This window comes from Nematolebias whitei, chromosome 6 (assembly GCF_014905685.2).
Source record: "Nematolebias whitei isolate Nwh7 chromosome 6, NemWhi1, whole genome shotgun sequence".
In the NCBI taxonomy this organism is placed as follows: domain Eukaryota; kingdom Metazoa; phylum Chordata; class Actinopteri; order Cyprinodontiformes; family Rivulidae; genus Nematolebias; species Nematolebias whitei.
Genome location: NC_056503.1, coordinates 49,196,566 through 49,217,995, shown reverse-complemented (window position 1 = coordinate 49,217,995; position 21,430 = coordinate 49,196,566). Strand labels below are relative to the sequence as shown.

At 45.3% G+C, this 21,430-nt stretch overlaps 3 protein-coding genes across 4 annotated transcripts in view; 2 read left to right on the top strand and 1 right to left on the bottom strand.

Moving 5' to 3' along the window:
* masp1 (MBL associated serine protease 1) overlaps positions 1-4,586 on the bottom strand; it is an 8,618-nt gene extending 4,032 nt beyond the window's left edge. The window contains exons 1-7 of the mRNA XM_037678403.1: positions 4,501-4,586; positions 3,537-3,747; positions 2,883-3,060; positions 2,459-2,590; positions 910-1,106; positions 694-841; positions 488-606 (exon numbers count right to left, since the gene is read on the bottom strand). Coding sequence (XP_037534331.1) covers positions 488-606; positions 694-841; positions 910-1,106; positions 2,459-2,590; positions 2,883-3,060; positions 3,537-3,747; positions 4,501-4,583 — 1,068 coding nt within the window. The 5' untranslated portion in view covers positions 4,584-4,586. The remainder of the gene's footprint in view (positions 1-487; positions 607-693; positions 842-909; positions 1,107-2,458; positions 2,591-2,882; positions 3,061-3,536; positions 3,748-4,500) is intronic.
* Positions 4,587-5,820: 1,234 nt separating this feature from the next.
* On the top strand, positions 5,821-10,338 carry clrn1 (clarin 1). 2 transcript variants are annotated; one of them, XM_037678402.1, is made up of 4 exons: positions 5,821-6,073; positions 6,934-7,110; positions 9,798-9,807; positions 9,858-10,338. In XM_037678402.1, the coding sequence occupies exons 1-4, from the start codon at positions 5,821-5,823 to the stop codon at positions 10,114-10,116; spliced, it is 699 nt and encodes a 232-aa protein (XP_037534330.1). In that variant the 3' UTR covers positions 10,117-10,338. The 2 variants fall into 2 exon arrangements, with proteins under 2 accessions (XP_037534330.1, XP_037534329.1); XM_037678401.1 differs by lacking the exon at positions 9,798-9,807 and having other exon boundaries at positions 6,934-7,113; positions 9,851-10,338.
* A 3,938-nt stretch (positions 10,339-14,276) lies between these two features.
* mindy4b (MINDY family member 4B) overlaps positions 14,277-21,430 on the top strand; it is a 7,765-nt gene continuing 611 nt past the window's right edge. The window contains 8 exon segments of the mRNA XM_037678399.1: positions 14,277-14,391; positions 15,446-15,589; positions 16,940-17,059; positions 17,220-17,317; positions 20,846-21,005; positions 21,074-21,139; positions 21,233-21,303; positions 21,382-21,429. Of these exon segments, the coding sequence (XP_037534327.1) occupies positions 14,329-14,391; positions 15,446-15,589; positions 16,940-17,059; positions 17,220-17,317; positions 20,846-21,005; positions 21,074-21,139; positions 21,233-21,303; positions 21,382-21,429 (770 nt within the window). The 5' untranslated portion in view covers positions 14,277-14,328.

Here is a 21,430-nt window from a genome sequence, read left to right as displayed (position 1 = left end):
CGCTGACAGAACCTGTTATTCAGACTCAATCAGCCGCTGACTGAACCAATCGTTCAGGCCCGATCAGCCGCTGACAGAACCTGTTATTCAGACTCAATCAGCCGCTGACTGAACCAATCCTACAGACCCGATCAGCCGCTGACAGAACCTGTTATTCAGACTCAATCAGCCGCTGACTGAACCAATCGTTCAGACCCAATCAGCCGCTCACATAACTGATCCTACAGACCCGATCAGCCGCTGACAGAACCGATTGTTCAGGCTCAATCAGATGCTGACAGAACTAATCGTTCAGACCCGATCAGCTGCTGACAGAACTAATTGTTCAGGCCCGATCAACCACTGACAAACTAAAATCATACCTGAGATAATTTATTGAAGGGTTCTTTGAGTTTTCAACCTCTGGTTTCAGTTTCAGTCCCAGAAGGAGACAGATGTGTTCACACCTGGACAGGTAAACCTGAAAGTACAGAGAGGAGGATCTCACCTTTAGCAGGTGGTACCCAGGCTCACATGTGAACATGACATAATCCTTAAAGGAGTACTCTGATTGGATGGGGTTAATCAAAGTGTTGGGCGGAGCCTCAAGCTTTGGACATCGATTTCCTGTCATAACAAAATAAAAGCCTGTCAGGAAGGAGCTTCATACCTGCACCTGTGCTCTTTATGCATGTACGTATGTATGTTTCTCACCTTCGGAGGTGTACGTGAGCTTCCAGCCGAGGTTTTCTCCAGAGTTGTCAGTGTGGAACCGGACGGTGACGATGTTACTGTCGGTCTGAACAACTCCAGGTGATCGATCGCCACAGAACGGACCGAACTCCCCGCTTCCTGCTTCGACCTGACGCACGGACAGCTGATCAGTGGCAGCACCTGTGTGTGCGTGCTCGTGCCTGTGTGTTTCCTCACCTTCACGTAGTCGTAGGGACAGCTGACGTCAGGGTGATCCTCCACGTCAAAGCGAGAGTCGAACTGGAGGCGGAGCCTGAAGCCCTCCTCCACCTCGATGCGGTACGAGCAGTCGGAGCTTTTCGGGTACGGAGCCGGGAAGTCCACGCTACTCAGAATTCCAAAGCGTTCCCTGAACACATCACTGCTGCATTCCACTGGAAACATAGCCATAGTTCAAAGGTCAGAACTGATGTGTGCTGCCTCCTCCACACAGAAACATGTAAACATTTCCACCAATCAGCTGCTGTTATCAGTCACTCTGAGGCCACGCTCCACGAACATCCAGACTCCGAGTCAAACTTTGTTCATTTGAGCCAAACTTAAAACATTAAATATAAATCTGGTTTAAAGTCTGTCACTGCATCAGCACCTGAATTATTCAATGTCTGTCTTAATTTTCAGTTCACATTCCTTCGGGCAGCTTTGAAAAACCCAAACATAAAATGCATCAGAACCTTTGTCTCCATCAGGAACGGCAGGTTCTGACTGTTGGTCAGAGCGATGGAGATAAAATCAGCCAAGAACTGTGAAAACTGTCCCCAGAGACGTCCGTCGAGGGTTAAAGCCCAGTCCTGTTTGGATCTGCAGCTCAGGCGAGTTGAAACGGGTCACAGAAAGTTGGACTTTACATGAATGAACAGCTGGTTTCACATCTGTAACACTTTATGCAGAGTTTTTAAAGAAGCATGTCTCCGTAACTTTAAACTTTGCAACCCTGCACAGATTAACTCCTCCAAACTTCAGCCTCTCTGTCTCCGTCCTCCCAGCGTGTCTCTCTGCTGAAGGACTGATGGTGTCCTCTCAGAGGTCAAAGGTCAAACAAACTCGTTGACTTCATCGATTCTGAGCTCAGATTTCTCTTCAAACAGGAAGTGAAGGTTCTTCTCAACATGTCATATCACTTCCACCAAACCTCGTAGAACCACCAAACAGAACCTGGGGCACCGACAGAACCTTCTGCTGCTGCTCACGGGTCAAGAAGTTCGTTGCTCCAACGTACAGAGACTGTTTCTCTGAGGCTTACTTTTTACTCTGTGGTTCTGCCTGAAGTGCTGTGTGCTGTCCCACACCTTTCTTCTCACATAACTCCCAGCAAGTCTTTCTCCCTCCTCTGTTTCCATCATGGCCGCCCCCATATAAACCCTGTAGAACCTCAGACTTCATGTTGAAGATGTTTCTGTCTGCCTGTTTCATTAAGAGTGCTGCCACTGAGTGTATAGTTACCACAGTGGCCCAACATTTCCTCAGAGCTTTTCTAGTTGTTTATTCTCTTTAACCTCTGTAGGCCAAACCTGATGCCAGGACCACCTGGACCACCTGGTTCTGTTTTGGCCCATTGTGCTCCTCATGATCCGTGTAACGTGTCCTGATTGGTCCGATTGGAAGGCAGCAGGTGTGCCTGTACAGGTGTCAGAACCTAGCAGGTGACCCTGTGAATGTTGTGCAGCGGCGCTCTTCCCCCTCGCTGTGAGAGCAGGTGAGCGGGTGGGCGTGTCAGCTCACTCACCTGTGCAGGTGTGGTTATCGGAGTGCAGCAGGTAACCATAGCGACAGGAGCAGTAGTAGCCTCCGATGTAGTTGTGGCAGAAATGATCGCAGAGCTGGTCCCCGTCGTCCTGAAGGCTGCACTCGTCCACGTCTGCAGAGACAGAAGACAGTTCTGGTTCTGGTTCTGGAGGGGGTCTCTTGAACCTGGACTTCGGTTCTGAACGTTGTTTAAGTTTTGTTGTTTTGTTACCTGATACCTGACAAACAAACACAACTGATCTGTTTGTATCGGTTTAAGTTGAAGGATTATTTAGATCATCGTGTAGCCCATTATTGATTATGGATCGATAACTGTCTAATTAATAATCATCAGCTGATTCACAGACAGGAAGTGCTCTCTGCAGAAACAGGAACTGGGTTTGATGGTTCTGTTGTGTCCTCACCCACAGCGCTGTAGTGAGCCTTGAAGCCAGAGTAGCTCTGCTCGTTGGAGAAGTCGGACACGAACAGAACGCTGAGAGAGGTTCTGGGGGAGGTGATGACCCGCTGGGCCGGAACCACCTCAGTGTCTGTGTCCTCCACCCCACAGAACAAGCCCAGAACCTCCCCATCCGCCTCCACCTGCACAACAACAACAACAACACGATAAGTCTCCATCAGGTGTTTCTCTGGGAAGAACTATTTTCTCTGGCGGATGAATCCGGGAGATGACTGACTGTTCATGTCACTTCCTGTTTGAGGTTCTGGCAGAAGCTCTGGGGTCAAAGGACAACAGCTCCAGTGTTTGTGTGCCTGCTGATCCGAGGATCAGAACCAATCAGAGTTCTGTCCAAACAGAAGAGACAGAAAACAGACCAGCTGCTGCGCACGCACGCACACACACACTGAGCAGCGTGTGTGTGTGTGTGTGAGTGTGTGTGTGTGCAGAGGGGGAATGATCTAGAGGTCACAATAAGACCCAGTCCTGTGCAGAACCTCCTGATCCAGAACCGGTCTGTGTTTTGCGGTGGGTGATAAGCATTCCTTCAGGAGGACTCGGCCAGGACCAGTTCTCCAGACTTTCTGGTCAGAACCTCTCGGTTCTGTTGGTGTCTCACCTTGACGTAGTCGTACTCGCACAGGTAGGACGGCTCCAGGTGGAAGTGGCTGAAGTAGAGCACGGTCCAGAACCCGTGTGGAACGCTGATGTTCCAGCGCCGCTCCGTCTCCCGGGGATACGGATCAGGGAAGTTTGGCGACTGCAGGCTGCCGTACATCTCTGGCATCATCGGAGCGCCGCGTCCGAGTAAGAAGAGCAGCCAGAACATCCTGAGCAGAACCACAGAGTCCAATCAGAACCATTGTGATGGGCATGAAATCAGACAAAGGTTCTGATAAAAGGTTCTGAAAACCTCTGAAGATTCTGAGAAAAGCCCGGTTCTAGAGACTGAAACGAGCTCTGAGGGAAAGGTTCATAGAGTTTGGAGGTTCTGAGGATTTGGACCTGTCCGGTTCTGGTTTTAGAGTTTAACTGAGCCTGAAACAGACGCAGAACAAGAACTTTAGACCCTCAGAACATTTTACACCATCAAATCCTGCTTCAATTACTGGTCAAAACTTTTTATCATCAGATGATCAATAAAATAATTTAAACAGTAACAAACTAATGTTTATCTTCTCTGATTAATTATTAGTTTCTATTATCAAAACTATTAGAGATCAATAATAATAATAATAATAATAATAATAATAATAATAATAATGAAGAAGAAAAAGTCCAAATTGAAGTTCTGCACCTGCAGCCGGAGGTTCGGACGGGTTCGTTTAGGTTTTTTTGATGTTTGGGTTTGGAGGTAGTTAAAAATACAGAACTGCATCCGAACAACCAGGTTCTGGTTCTGAACTTTAATAAATCCGCTCCGAGCAGACGAAAGTTCCGTTCATCTCTCAAACGGTTCCGTCTCGAGGTTCGGATCCTGCAGGTCCTGAAACCAATCAGTGATCCATGAGCCCGGTTCTGCCGGGACTCGAACCTCCACCTGCTCAGTGCGCAGACTCAGAACAAACCCGTCAGAAACTCACCTCATCCTGCACAAGAAGGTTCTGCTCCGGTTCGGACCGCGCGGACACTCCGGACCGCAGACCGGCAGGCAGGCTGACGTCATCACGTGACCTGTGCAGGAGTGACGTAACAACCGTTTCCTCTTCTTTTACATTTACAAACAAAGCAAACAATAAGTAACTATTAGATTCCACATGTTGAGTTGTTTATGTTAAAAAATATAAAATATTACAAAAAAAAAAAAAACATAACACGGAATAATTACATCAAATCAAAGTTGTTAATCAAAGTATAAAGTTGTTGTTTTAACCAAATTAAAAGACTCAGAAACATTTCAGGTCATTTACACAATGAAGTTTATTCAGATTCACCTTAAAAAAATTACATTTGAACAAAAAACTATTAATAAAGTTATGAATGAAAATGTATATTTTAAACAACAGTTCCCTCTGCTGTCCGGATCTTCTGATCCATCATCAGCTGATGATCAACTCAGAAACAAACAAACAAACAAACTAACTAACAAACAAACATGTTTTCTCTGCTAAACTTTGATGCAGTAAACAAGTAAACAAGATCTGTAAACAAGCAGCGGATATTTTCTCTTTTTACTTTCGCCCAGCTCTGAAGGGCGATCGTGTTTTTACCTGTCTCTGTGTTTGTGTTAGCAAAATATCTCCTGAACAAGTGGTTTGAACAGAACAAAACTTTCTGCTTCACAGAAAATGTTTATTTGATGACGTAATCAGTAATAATCCAGAGTCTTGGTCCAGGCAGCTTTAATCTGAGAGTCGTTCTTCACTAACAGCTGTGATGCATCAGGCAGCACCGGCCTTGAAGGGTTCGGTTTCATAAAAAGTTCTGGAGAAAAGACCAAACTCCAGAAAAAGATTTCTAAAACCTCCAGACTGCGGTCCAGGTTCTGGGGTTCTGTAGAAATCTGTCCCCCGACAGAACTCATCAAATATTTAAAAACGGTATGCCCGGATGTGGCCCGCGGGCCACAAGTGGATGAACAGGGTCAGGGTTCGGCCCAGTCCGGCTCTGAGCGGTTCTGCTCGGCCTGTTATGTTAATTTAGTTTCAGATTCTGGTTCTGATGAGTCCAAAGGTTTGGTTCTGTCTGTCTTCATGTTTGTGGGTCATGGAGACAATAACCATCCGTCAGAGTTTACGGGTCAGAACCTCCGAGACCCGCAGGATGTAATTGGACCTCCCGTTGCCAAGGAGACACCAGGAGCAGCGGAGGAGGAGTCATCCGATCCGGGTCTGTCCAGAACCAGCAGAACTGTTCCCGTGCGGACCTGAGCCGGACCTGATCCGGGGCCTGATGGACCCAGCATGCCGAACCGACAGAAGCAGGTTCTGTTCTCCTGTGCCGGACTCGTCGGACTCTCCTGCGCCCTGATGGCCGCCGTGGCCACCGGGCTGCCCTTCTGGGTCCGCGGCTCCGTGCTGTGCCGAACCGGGGCCGAACTCGTGAACGCCACGGGACCAGAACTGGAGAAGTTCGTGGGGGAGCTGAGCTTCGGGCTGTTCCACGGACAGAGGGTGAAGCAGTGCGGCCTGGGGGGCCGGCCGGCCCGGTTCTCATGTGAGTCACAGCAGACCCGGGTTCTGTCGGCTCGGATCAATACAACATGTGTTCCCATTTGATCTGGTCCTTTTCATCCTGAAATTTTAATAAATAAAATGTTTTATTTTAAAATATATATATAAAAAAAATCTTTCTGCAGAAATGTTGAAGGAACCAAAGCAGCAAAAACATTCATCATGTTCTTCTATGAGGTCCAACAGAACCAATTATCTGAGCTGGGACAGAACCAGACTCTTATTCTAAAAGTTACTTGTGAGCTTTTATTTTGAAAACCGCTTCCTGTTTCCTGCCTGAATCCTCCTGAACATCACAGACAACATGAAGGATCAAAGGTGGAAACAGAGAAGAAGAAAAGCATGCTGGGTCACTGGTTGCCATGGTGATTCCCACAGTTTTATGGAGGAGTGGGGCAGCACGTAGCAGCACTTCAGGCAGAAACGCAGATTAAGAAGTAAGCCTCAGACAAACAGTCTTTGTGTGAAAACTAGGAGTTGGATCAAAGAACTTCTTGACCCATGAGCAGCAGAAGGTTCTGGTGGTACCACAGGTTCAGTTTGATGGCTCTACAGAATTTTTTGGAGGAGCTCTGACACGTTAAGAAGAGCCTCCACTTCCTGTTTGGAAGCTCAGACAGTGGGAGTTTGGGTGTGTGACCTCTGACCTCTGAGAGGAAACCATGAGTGGAAGAAGGCAGGAGGACCTACAGGAACATAAATAAACAGTAGAAGAAGAAGAAAGGTGGAAATGATGCATCTTGGTAAAAATGTTGGAAAGTTAAGTTCATGCTTCAGAACCGGTCTGGTTCAGAGTCAGACTGAGTTCTTCTCACATTGGTTTCTTCTTCTTTCCTGCCCCAGTCTTCCCAGACCTCCTGAGCGTGATCCCTGCAGGGCTCCACATCATCATCATCTTCTTCTGTGGTGTCGTGGTCATCTTCTCCTCTGTGGCCTGCGGTTTCTTCTTCTTCAACGCTTTCGGACGACCTTACGAGACGCTGCTGGGCCCCATGGGACTGTATCTGTGGAGCTCCATCTGCTGTGAGTTACCAAACACACCACAACACCACCCCTTTCTCCTCCGACAACATTGTCGGGGTTTTGCATTACCAACGCGTCGCAGTCAGAGGGATTTTGTGACAAATCATCAGAAAAATGGTTAAATTAGTTACTCTGAGAGTTTAGAGGGTGGAATAATTCACTTCAGTTCATCCATCCATCCATCCATTCTTTTACCCGCTTCTTACATTTTGGGTCAGGGGGGTCGCCGGTGCCCATGTCCAGCAGTCACTGTGCGAGGGGCGGGGGACACCTGGACAGGTCTCCAGTCCATCACAGAGACACTTCAATTTAGTTTATTTCTAAAGCTCCAAGTCACAACAGAAACATTCATGTATAAAATAATAATTTAACTTTATTTATCTGAGGAGCAGCTTTGAGTTTAACTCCATCACAGAACTCTCATCTTGAACAAGCATGAAGGCGACAGTGGAAAGAAAAACTCCCTCATGAGGAAGAAACCTTTAGCAGAACCAGGATCAGGACAAGAGGACCATCTGCTTCGACCGGCTGGGTTTGGTAGTAACAGATACACAATGGCAGGTCAAGAATCAAGTTAAGATAGAAATAGTATCAAATGAAAACTATTCAGTTTTAGCAAATCATTTAAGGAAATTATGTCAGTTTGTCCTCCAGTAGTTTAAGCCTATAGCAGCATAACAAGCCGATCCTTATTACCGTAATTTATGTCGTTTAAGTCGCAGGATTTTTTTTGTGCATAAATTAGCATGCCTGCGACTTATACTGCGAAGTGACGCGTTTGTTTTTTCCCACGTTATTAGACATATTTGAACTGATGCGACTTATACGTTGGTGCGACGTGTACAACGACAAGTACAGTATAGGATTTATCAAATCGGAAAGTCTTCAGCCCAGTCTTAAAACAATGTGTCAGCCCAACATCTTGTTCAAGCCTCTGTAGTAAAATATTGTGATCAACTGTATCAAATGCAGCACTGAGGTCTAACAGGACCAGTATAGACACAAGTCCATTGTCTGAGGCCATGAGAATATCTTTAGTAACTTTCACCAGTGCAGATTCAGTGCCGTGGTGAGCTCTAAACCCTGACTGGAACTCTTCAGATTATTTATTTGAAGAAGATCATGTACATGACCAGCAACTATTTTCTCTAGACTTTTTTTTTTTGGTATTTTCTCTAGAATTTTTTAGATGAAAGTTAGATTAAATATAGGTCTATAGTTGGCTAGGATTTCTGAGACAAGGTTATGCTCTTAAGTAAAGGTTTAATCACAGCATTCTTAAAGCTCTGTGGTACGTAACTATTCACTAAAGACAAATTAAGCAGATCCAAGACGTGGTTATTAATTAAGGGAAATACGTCTTTAAACGTCTGGTTGGAATGGGATCTAGCAGACATGTGGATGGTTTGGATGAAGATATTATTTTTGACAACTCAGAGCTCAACAGGACAAAAACAATCCAAACATGAATCAGGTTCTAGTGACATTTTAAAAGTTGTCTCATCTGACACAGAACCAGAGGCGATAGTAGGAACGTTGGTTTGAATTTTCTCTCTAACTGAAACAATTTTATTTATAAAGAATCTCATGAAGTCATCACTACTTATAGTTGTAGGGATACATGAATCAACAGAGATGGGATTTTTCATTAGACTAGCTATGGTACTGAAAAGGAACCTGGGGTTATTTTTATTCTCATCAATTAAAGATGAATAATATGAAGTTCTAGCTTTATGGAGAGCTTTTTTGTATGTCAGCAGACTATCTCTCCAGGATAAGTAAAATTCCTCAACATTAGTGGCACACCATTTTCTTTCCAGCTTTCTAGATGCCTGTTTTAATGTACGTAACTCAGAATTGAATCAAGGATCTAAGCTCCTCTGAGTGATTACTTTCTTTTGCAGCGGAGCAGCTTTATCGAGTGAAGTTTGCAAAGTAGTTGTAAAAGTATCATCTAGATGATCTAAGTTATTGCTCTCTGATGTCTTACTCTGCAAGACAGAGGAAAACATTGATGGAAGAGAATCTTTAAATTTGGTTACAGCTTTTTCTGATAAGCACCTGATAAGGTGCAATTTACTCTCAGTGACTGTGTAGTCAATTAATTTAAACTCAAAGGTTATTAAAAAATGGTCGGACAGAACAGGACTTTGAGATTTTGATTTATTTCATTTTCTAAAACTAAACAGAGTCTGGAAAACTGTAAAAGATGATAAAGCCCTGCAGCCGACCTCATGATCAGCTGATCACAACAGTGATAAACAGGAAGTGCCACAGGTTCATCTGTATGAAGGTAACTGCAGGTAAACCCTCCATTTTCTGTTATAATTACATAATTAGTCTGATCTGGGAAACTAAGCAGGGTCGGGTCTGGTTGGTACTTGGATGGGAGACCGCCTGGGAGAACCAGGTGCCGTAAGCTTTTTGCACTTCTCACAAACCACAGCAGGGCGTAGAGTAAATATGAGGAACTGTTTGCACATTTCTCACAGCTGAGGTACGCATGGTGTTGTACACTTACAAATCTTTAGCTCCACACTATGTTGTTCAAGCCAAGAGCTGTTGTCAGAACTGGGGGCTACAAGGGGCTCAGCACCCCTAAAGGTCAGATCCTACATCGCCCCTGGTTTAGATCATCTTAACTGTTCAGAACTGACCAAGGAGCCAGTCTCTGCTCCTTTCAGCAGCTTCCTGGTGACGGTTCTGTTTGGACTCTGGGGTTCTGTTTGTCCTGCAGGTCTCAGCAGCTTCCTGGTGATGGTTCTGTTTGCGTCGGAGCTGAAGATCCACCATCTCTCTGACCGGATCTCCAACTTCAACGAGGAGAACTTTGTTTTCAAGACGTACACGGAACGCTACGACCGAAGCTTCTGGCTCTTCCTCCTCATCTTCTTCCTCCACGGACTCAACGTGGTTCTGATCCGCCTGGCAGGAATCCAGTTCCCCTTCCAGGAGAACAAAGAGGTGGACCTGAGCGGCGGGGCAGCCGACCTCATGTACTGACGGGTCGACCCGCTGCAGGTGCTCGGTCTAAAGGTCGATCAGAGAACTGAGAGATTCGGGACCAGACGGGTTCGTCTCTGGTCTCCTGGTCCCAACAGAACCGGTCCATCTGAAGAGGAGGTCCAGGACCAGATGGGTTCATCTCTGGTCTCCTGGTCCCAACAGAACCAGTCCATCTGAAGAGGCGGTCCAGTGGAGAAAATAAAAATGTTTTAAATAAAATGAATCATCCGTTTTAATGAGATGCTGCAGGTCAAAGGTCAAATCCTCAAACCTGGATCTGGGTCAGTTTGTGGATCAGTATTAGGTCCAGGATCAGGTTTTGGGATCAGGACCAGGTTTTACAGACTGTTAACTGAAGGTTAGTTTATTTTATCTCGTTAGAAATAAAATCTGCTCTTTGTAACTTTTTGTAGAGAAAAATAAAAACTAAAAAATGTGAAAGTGTCTGAAGTTTTATTATAAACAGATTATTGATTATTAGTAATGGAAGTTAATTATTAAAGTGTTCAATTGATCATTTCTAATTATTTTAATTGATGTTTATGTTAATTATCTTTGCTGATAGTATTATTTTGTTTATTAATTATTATTAATTATTATTGATTATCAATCTGTCATCGTTAGTTGCTGCTTTTCAGGTCGTAAAGTGCTGAAGTCTGTCTCCAGCTGTCCAGCTGGACAGGTCTCCAGTCCATCACAGGGACACCTGGACAGGTCTCCAGTCCATCACAGGGACACGTGGACAGGTCTCCAGTCCATCTCAGGGACACCTGGACAGGTCTCCAGTCCATCACAGGGACAGCTGGACAGGTCTCCAGTCCATCTCAGGGACACCTGGACAGGTCTCCAGTCCATCACAGGGACAGCTGGACAGGTCTCCAGTCCATCACAGGGACACCTGGACAGGTCTCCAGTCCATCACAGGGACAGCTGGACAGGTCTCCAGTCCATCACAGAGACACGTGGACAGGTCTCCTGTCCATGACAGGGACCCTCTCAGATAAACCTACCGTGGAGGATTTTGGTCTGTGGGAGGAAACTCCAGGGGAGAACATGTAAACTCCACACAGAACGGCCCGGAGTCGAACCTATGACCTCTCTGTGGGGCTACAGCTCTAACCACTGCACCTCTGGAAGCGCGTCAGACCCGAACTCTCAGCAGAGCTGCAGGTTCTGCCGGCTCTTTAAACGGATCATCTAACTGATCTGATCAGAACCGGGTCACTGAAGGTTCTGATCAGATCAGTTCACCTGATCCGCATCAGGTATTGATCGTAAACCCATGCAGGAAACGCAGCATGAGTCCATTTGGACTAAAGTGAACCCCAGAGGAGCCGGATCCCTGTGGTTCTGGTCCATCCCCTGCAGTGACACAGAACCTTCCTGTCCATCTTCAGACGAAGGCCCGTTGACAGAACACACAGAATCAAACAATTGTCTCTGACTGGACCCGGATCCTCCTGTGAGGAGCAGGACCACGTGGTTCTGCAGGGGGTCCGGTGTCGTTTAATCGTTCAATGGAAGGTCCAATTAAAGTGGAGGGTTTCACCGGAGCCACGGCTCACGGAGGCTCAGCTGGACCCCCTCGGACCTGAGACCAGAGGGAGGAGGTCCGTTAGAACCTGGACCGACCAGAACCACCCACTGTTAGAAGGTTAATTTTAAACACACCCGGAGTTCTGTCCCCGGACACAAACATCTGCAGCGTCTGTGAACGTTTCAATGATCAGTGATTATTGATTGGCTGATTGATAGGAAGGGATCAGTGGTCGCCATGGCGACGAGAAGCGAGACTGACCAAGGTGAGAGGAGGTGGAGCCCAGGTGATGAAGAGGAGATGCTGATTGACCACAGGTAAGATCCAACTGTCCCATCAGGTCTGATCAGATTATTGATCAGACCTGGTCAGATTATTGATTATCTTTAAGCAGTTTGATTGCAGGATGATTTATGATTTAAATGATCAAACCTGTTTTTAATCAACCAGAACGAGTTTCTGAACGAAAATAAAAGTGAAGAAGAAGATGGTGGTGAAGATGATGAACTGGATCAATACATGTGAAACCGATCAATCACAGAATATTGGCCACATTATCATGCATCATCCAGCAGGTCCTTAATCTCAGGTTTTGTCTCCATTTTCAGACTTTTTACTGATAAAGTTTTAACAGTGGAGGATAATCTTCATGAAAACTTTAATCCGGCCTCTAATCTTTTAAATGGATCAATAATTTCTACCCAAAATGCCAGATTAGGTCAGATTAAACTATAATGGTTTCAGATGTCTGGCTTTTTAAACTACATGTTGACGGTTCCAAAGACGTGGCTTGATTTGTCTTTCTAATCAGGTCCACCCTGGACCTGGACCTAGATCCAGTTTTCAACCTGGGCTAATGAAAATTGGGATTTGAAGATGAGGATTTCCCAGCTGGTTTTAATCCTGTAGGATTATATTTCAGACATTAAATGTCTGAAATATAATCCTACAGGATTAAAACCAGCTGGGAAATCCTCATCTTCTTTTGAGGGGCTCACAGATGAGGTTCTTCACATCAGCTGCCTCTGGGCATCATCTGAACGAATCCTTGTTTCCACGGCTCTCTTTCCTCATTAATCTGTCAGAAGAATCTGGTTTGGTTTCTGGTCTTGGTTTAATCCAGATTTAGGAATTTTATTTAACCTTGAGAGATGTTTGCTAACGTAAAGAGAGCTCTTCGTAGAGTTCGATCGGTCTTTATTCATCTTAAAGGGAGCGGAAAGAGAACAAACTCTGGACAAACAGCTGGACCTCTTCTTATTTGTTAAAAAAGATTTTCTTCTAATCCACGGAGGATTATGAGCTTTAATCTGCAGCGAGTTGCTCTGCTCTCGTGAGTTGAACCCACATGCACATCACTCTCCCTCCTGAGGGGGTCTTTGTTGGCCTGGTCTCACACATGAAGGGGGAAACGGTCTGGGGACTGGATTAACTTAACGCCTCGTAAAATCTGGACCGATTAAACTGAACGACCCTCAGGAGGGAGGGGAGGGATTTGCGTGTGAGTGCCCCCTCTCAATAATTTAGGATCAATAGATGTAACATGCTCCTGTAGGTGGAGCCAGAAATCTGCAGGAAGTCAAAATGATGTAATCCTGACTGTGTGTTCCGGTGCAGGCGGAGCTTCATGATGGAGGCGGAGCTTCAGCAGATCCTGGCCCAGGTGTCCCACCTGCAGCGGCGAAGGAAAGTTTCCAAAAACTAATCAATACATCAGATCTAAGTGGACTGATTGACTGATTTATTGGTTGATCTGATGAACAGTTGATCAATAAATAAACCAATCAGTCAGTTTAATAATTAATCCTCTGACTTGTCCAGTTGATTTTATGATTATTTGAATATCTGACTGATGACCTGAATGATCGTTTGATTGATTACCTCATTTATTATCTAACTGAATGTTTATTGATATTTGATTTACAGATTATCTGTTTAACTAACTGAATCCTGTTAATCATTTGATATATTGATATATTGATTGATTGGTTACATGATTATTTGATAACCTGATAATACGATTGATTGGTTACCTGATTAATTGATAACATGATCATCTGATTAATTGATAATCTGATCATCTGATTGATTGATTATCCCCAGTCTGATCAGAATCTCCTGTCAACTCTTCCTCCTTCAGGTTGGAGTCAAACCAAAACGTTGTAAGTTTCTAAAAATATTTTTTTTATCTTTTGGATCTGATCGTTCTGATAATTGATCCGTTCGTCAACATTTTTTAAAATTCGAGTCCAGTTTTATTCTAAGAAGCAGTTCTGGTACCACACGTGACCTCCAGAACCTGGACTCCTCACAGACCCGGGCCCTGATCTGCAGATCTGAGATCAGCTTCTTGTTTCCGTCTCTGATCCAGACTCTTCTGGCTCAACAAGTGTTGATCCAATGATCTGATCCAGGATCAGTGTAGATCCAGCCTGCCCCCTGTTGGTCCTGGTTCTGATCTTGGGCCACACCCGGGTCAGTTTTCAGCTGCAGCTTCGCGGGAACTGATCGTGTATCAGAACCAGGGTCTGGTTTCTCCGAGGTGTCTACCTGCTGCTGTCGGCCTTAAACGCAGCTGATCCAGGACCAGTCAGAACCAGCGAGTAGGCGGAGTCATGCAAACGTCAGGGCTTCTGGCAGTACGGGTCCGAGTTCTGGGTGTAGTATCAGTGATGACAGACTGTGGACCGGACTACATCGAGCTGCTGCAACATGAAGTCAGCAAGAACCCTGACGTGAGTCACCGGGCTGCCCACCTAAACTAATACTAATCAATACTATTCAATACTAATCGATACTAATCAATAATACTAATCAATACTAGTCAATAATACTAATCAATGATAATACTTTTACTATTCATACTAATACTATAAACAATACTTGTAGTATTTTTAATACGAAGACGTCGTGGCTCGTTTTAGAAGATGGCCGACAGCGCGTCGTCTGAACGTTGATCAGTGAAAACAGCTTCAGGTGTCCAACGGTACCTGGCTCACAGGTGAGGACTGCAGGCGGCCCGGAACCATCAGCCCCACAGCATGATGCAACCGCTGCCGTGCCTGACAGTGGGACGATCTTCATGTGGCTCAGTTTGTTCATGTCCCATTAAATGTTTCTTCTTCATGTGGTTGAACATTTGGACCTGGAACTTCTCTCTTGAAGGACACCCTCATTGTTTATCCGTCCATCCAGAACCGGGCTTTTGGACTCATGGTGGACTACAGTCTGGATGCTGCTTTTCCTCTTTGGTCCATTTCGTCCAACTAAGATCTGGATCCTGAACCTTCTGATCTGCGGTGTGCTGGTTCAGCCCAGAGAAGTCAGCACCACCTCTGGACCGGATCAACATCATTAGCATTAGTGAACGTCATTCTGGACTGTAGAACATGTGAAAGGGTTCACGTAGACTTTAGCTCCACGTTTGCAGGTTTAACTTTTCTGTGGGGTTTTGGTTCTGTAAGAAAGCCCTCACCATGACACTTCCTGCTCCATAGCTGACGTTCTTCTTGGTCTCCTGTAGAGTTCTTGAAGGTTTCATCATTTTCTGCTCAAGAGAAACCTGAAGCTCTCTGTTCTTTCTTCTCTCAGGAACTTTGGTTTAAATCTGTTCAGTTGTGAATTTTATTCTGATCTAAACTTATTTTTCTGTTCCTGGGTTTTCTTCACTTGTGGTTTTTGTCTGGATGTGATGAGGAACATGAAACCAGATGTTATGGATCAAACGTTGTTTGATCGACTGACTGAATGACTCGCTTCATGTTCGCTCAGTCATGATTCTCCCCTCAGAAGCTGCTGGATGTGGGGAAGGAGGAGGACCAGGATGAAGCCTCCCCACTCAACAGGGACCTCCCAGGTCTCTGCTACATTCCTCGAAGATTGGTGGTCTCCCCAGACCTTGGAGGAACACCAGTCACCCCCCAGCTAATGGAGGTAAACACCATCAGTGAGCCACCTTTAATGTCAACTGACTGGTTCTTTAAACATCTAGAGTTCTGGTAAAAACTAAGTTTAGTTCTAGAGTTGGACACATCAGGATATATTCAACCTGATCTGGTTCCCAGGTTCCACACTGACTCAACTCCAACTCCGGGTGAATAAAAACACCCGACAGATTCCACCGAGTCGTAATTTACAAAACAGAAACAAGACGTTTACGCTTTGGGTGAAAACCCGGTTCCATCCTCGCTGCTTCTACAGGATCTCAGAGGTTCAGGATCAGCCAGCAGCTGCTGATCAACTGATGATCATCAGCAGGTTCTGCTGCTCTGGAGCATTCAGGTGAGTGTCAAGGTGGAAAGACATCAGCAATGATCTTTGAGAAGCAGCTGTTGCTGTCCATCAATCTGGGAGGAGTCAAAGGTCATTTCAAACTATCTGGAGCCCGTCATTCTACAAAGAGGAAGAGGGAAAACATTTAAAACAGCTGACAATGTCTCAGCAAACTACACCCGAAGGTCAGACTGTGCAGTGCTCAGAGAAGCGAGCTGTATCTCAGACTCTACAGGCCTCGGTTAGCAGGTCAAATGTCATGCCCTCCTCTCTCTAAAAGCTACATGGCATCACCACTTAGGTCTGAAGAAACCGCAAGACTTCTGGGACAGAACCAGACCAGAGGACAGATGTTTACCCAGAATGCACTGCTGTCATCATGGAGGTGGAGGGATGAGGATCTGGGCTCCTTGCAGTCATTGGACCATGAACTCCTCTGCAGACCAAAGGGTTCTGGAGTCCATCTGTCCAACAGATGAAGCTTGGACCAGTCTGGATCCGACAGAACCGTGATCCCAAACACAGCAGCTGATCTACAACAGAACGGGTCAAACAGAACAGAACCTGAACCTGACTGAAATGCTCCGATGAGACCTTCAGAGATCTGAGCAGAACCATCAATGACCTGAAGCAACGATGGAAAGAAGAGTGGGTCAAACTCCTCCACAACCATGAGAGAGACTGATGAAGTCCTACAGAAAACCAGGATCAGGACCGGAACCAGTTTAATAAATGATGACTCTATGGAACTTGTTTTTGTTTATCTGGTACCAGAACATTTTGATCATGTCCTGATGAGTAAAACTCTAGAACTGAAAAGTGGACTTGCTTTTGACCAGAATTTTTTTAATCCTAAAACATAAAACCACAGATTGAAATAAAAACCCTACAAATATAATAAGTGTGCAGAACGTTTCTAGAGGAAGTTGTTAAACTTGAATAATCTTTGGCTCAGGTGTTCCTGCTTACAGCACGACTGACGGCTGAAGGGATCATGTTTCTGTGTTTCAGAACCTGAGGAGGGTTCTGTTCGGTGGAACTTTTTATCTCTTTAACTACGAGTGGAGGAAATCCTTCTTCCGGTTCAGAGAACCAAACTCTGAGCTGTCCTACGCTCTGGAAGCTGACAGGGTGAGGAACACTTTGACACCAGAAACTGATCAGAACCACGTTCCAATGGGACATAACTGAGATCAAACATGTTCTGATACTCATCAATGGGTTATAAATGATGAAACCATGAGTCCAGCCACCTGTTGTGTCATCTCACCTGCTCAGGTGTGTGTTTCAGGGTGGGGCTTGGGCCATTCAGATGGTCGTCCAGGCCCGGATCATCAGATACTTGCTGTTCGACCAACAGGGTGGTTCCAACAGGCAAACGCTGCTCAGGTGAGGACAGGTGTAGTGACATCATCCTGCCTGACATGTTGATCCCTTCACCTGTGAACAACAGTAGGTCAGGTGATGAAAAACACCTGAAACACAATCTGTGGTGGTGACACTCGTTACCCCAGGTGTGTTTCAGTCAGGAAGTGCCTAATCTGCCCAGAACTGTCCAGTCAGAGATCAGAAGGTTCTGACGGGTCCTGGAAGTGAAACAGAACCGTTTGTTTACAGTCAGAAACTGAACGAGACAAAAACAATCAAGTTTGTGTCCACATTTAACAATGTTTTAAGACAAGGACCATTTGGACAGGCAATCTAAGGGATGCCAGGGATTATACAACAAGACATACTGTTGTTTTATATGGAATCCAGGATAGGGATTATTTGGACAAGGATCATTTGGACAGGGAATCTAAGGGATGCCTGTCCAAAACACACAGGGACTGCAGGACAGGGATCAGTTGAACAGGGATCAGTTGGACAGGGATCAGTTGGACAGGGATTAGATGAACAGGGATCAATTGGACAGGGATTAGTTGGAGAGGGATCAGTTGGACAGGGATCAACTGGACAGGGATTAGATGGACAAGGACAGTTGGACAGGGATTAAATGAACAGGGACAGTTGGACAGTGATTAGATGGACAGGGATCAATTGGATAGGGATTGGTTGGACAGGGATCAATTGGACGGATTAATTGAACAGGGATTAGATGGACAGGGACAGTTGGACAGTGATTAGATGGACAGGGATCAATTGGACAGGGATTAGTTGGACAGGGATCAATTGGACAGGGATTAGTTGGATAGGGATCAGTTGGACAGGGATCAACTGGACAGTGATTAATTGAACAGGGATTAGATGGACAGGAACAGTTGGACAGTGATTAGATGGACAGGGATTAGTTGGACTGGGATCAATTGGACAGGGATAAGTTGAACAGGGATCAGTTGGACAGGGGTCAGTTGGACAGGGATTATACAACAAGACAGACTGTTGTTTTATATGGAATCCAGGATAGGGATTAGTTGGACAGGGATTAGTTGGACAGGGATTAGTTGGACAGGGATCAGATGGACAGGGATCCATTGGACAGGGATCAATTGGACAGGGATTAGTTGGACAGGGATCAATTGAACAGGGATCAGATGGACAAGGATAAGTTGGACAAGGATCAGCTGGACAGGGATCAGTTGGACAGGGATTCCACAAGAGAGATGGTTGTTTTATATGGAATCCAGGATAGGCTAGGGATTAGTTGGACAGGGATCAGATGGACAGGGATCAATTGGACAGGGATTAGTTGGACAGGGATCAGTTGGACAGAGATTCTACAAGATAGATGGTTGTTTTATATGGAATCCAATATAGGACAGGGATTTTTTAGCCAGAGAATCTACAATATGACGGGGATCATCGTGACAGGAATTCCAGGACAGGACAGAGATCTGTTGGTCAAGGATTCTACAACAGTTAGTTGGCCATAAAGACATGTCTGACATGCTGTCCTCTGGCATTAGTGCCTTGCACAAACACGTGTGGAAGTGTATGTTGTGTTTGTAACATGATGAAAAACACCTGATACTCATTACCTCTGGTGAGTACATGTGAGGAAAATGCCCAGCTGTCCAGCCAAAGATGTCACAACTGTCAAATGTGCCCGCAAATGAAGCAAAGACATTTCAGACCATGTTCATGTGTTTGACATACTGTCTGTAACACAGAGGAACTCAGGCTCAGTAAAACTTACTCACCAAGAAGCTCCTGTCCCTCACTTTGGTAGTTTATTCTCTGCTCCCAACATGTTGTTCTTTAGACTGAACAAACCGGAAGTTGAGTCCACCGCACCGCAGCATTGGTTAGTCAAGTTTGTGCCTCCTACCTGGCACATGTACTAATAAGTTCATACAGCTGGTACGGCTCAGCTCAGGGTCAACTGGCACAGTCTGGATCAGTCTGCCAGCTACCTCTCCAATGCCCTTGTTGCACAGTACAAACAGGACAGTACTTGGACACTGTCAGAGAATTTTTGGTCAAAGGTTATGGATGTTAAATTATTAACATTCTTTCCCTGAGAACAAACATCCAAATTGTCTCCCCAATCACTCTTATCCTGAACTGGAGAGATGCTCGTGCTGTGCAGGCCTAGAGTGCCAAATGAGAGTACATCTCCCTCTGAGGACACCCACTGACTGAACTACATTATTCCCTGCTGAACTGATAAGGGTATAAAAGCGAGTAGTTAATGCATCTCATGGCAAATTTTTGTGACTGGTTCTCAAGTGTGTACATTTGATGTATATTTATGTAACCTGTCCTAAAAATCTGACATTGCAAGTATAAATACCAGTTAAAAATCTCCTGCCGTCGAGTGTGGTTCTTTTAGTAAATGCATGGTAAATGGACTGTACTTATATAGCACCTTTCTATCTTATTGAGATACTAAAAGCACTTTACACTGCAATCAGTTCCTCATTTACCCATTCATACAGCTCTATACTAGATCTCTGCAAAGCTAATTGAACAAATCATTCTAAAGAGACTAATCAGAGCTTTATCACATTCTTACACTGATGGGACACACATCAGAGGCTATGAGGGGTTCAGTGTCTTGCCCAGGGACACTTCGGCATGTGACTGCTAGTGGATTCGAACCCCCAACTCTTGCATTGGAGGACGACTGCTCTAACCACTCAGCCACAGCCGCCCTTAGTTAAACAATGTTAGTGAAAGAAGATTTTCTCCAACAGAAACCTACAGCAGCTGATGAGCCAGTTGTCATCTTGGACAGAAAATCTTCTCGGGTCACTGAATACACCCTTTTATCGCACTGAACTGTTTTCATGATAACATAACTAGAATGATTCTCTAATAAGGCTAAAGCCATTGTTGTTGGTGTTTTCTGCATCACTTTGTGCATGCTTTAACATCCACTCATGTAATTGCAGACGTCTGGGTGGATTAATGATGGACCAATGTGAGACAGAGGGACTAGAAGACATGTGGGCATATTACACTTTATAAACCATAGAAACATCTATACACCAGCCATGACGTTAGTAAGAGGTTGTGCGCATTTCAGTACTGATACATCTGAAAACGATGTTCACACCCTTTGAACATGACGGGAGAGACGAGATGGGAATCTGTTGGACAGAGATTCTAGGACAGGACAGGAATCTGTTAGGATGGGGACTGTAGGAAACAATACGGATAAATAGGGATGGCATAACAAAATTCCAGGACAGGACTCTGTTGGGCAGAGTGTCTGGATCTGTTGGATAGGAATTCCAGGACAGGACAGGGATCTGCTAGATATGAATTTTAGGACAGGATAGGGATGCGTTGAACATTAAATTGCGAACAGGACAAGGATGTGTTGGACAGGGATTATTGGACAGGGCTGTGCTGGACTGTAATTACAGGACAAGATACGGGTGTGCTGGAACTCCAGGACAGGGTTAGATAGGGAATCCAGATGTTAGACAGTAATGTTCCTCTGTCCTGACTCGTGTCTTACTCCACCCTCAGGGATGTGGGACAGAGGGACCAGCAGACAGCTCTGGCAACTGCTCTGTCTGACAGCCTCTGGTTGGCCGGTCAGGAGGAGAGGGCTACGGTTTCCTTGGTAACCGAGGACTACTGCATCACGCCTTATCTGGACTACAAGCTGAACAATTTTACAGAGAAGGTGCGGCTTTGTCCTCTCTGGACTCTTTATCCTTCCTTCTTCAAACGTGTCTTCTTCGTGCGTTTCAGCTGCAGCTGTTTACCTTTGACAAGAAGGGCGATGCCATGAAGTTCATCCTCGATCACATTCAGTGTGTGAGTAAATCCAGAACCTGGCACTGACTAATCTGGATTAACTGGTCTAAACCAGAACCACTAAATAACCCGTCCCCACTGTGTGTTTTGTAGTTTAATGAGGAGGGGGGTCACGGAGTCATCCTGTTCTTGTACAGTCTCATCTGCTCCCGGACTGTCAAAAGGTAACACACCGACTCTGTACAGGAAACATGGCACTTTCACAATAAAAGCTCAACACTATTAAGGTGAAATATTCACAGGGTCATGGAAGATTTGGACTCCACAACCTCCCACCTGCTGCACCTGAGT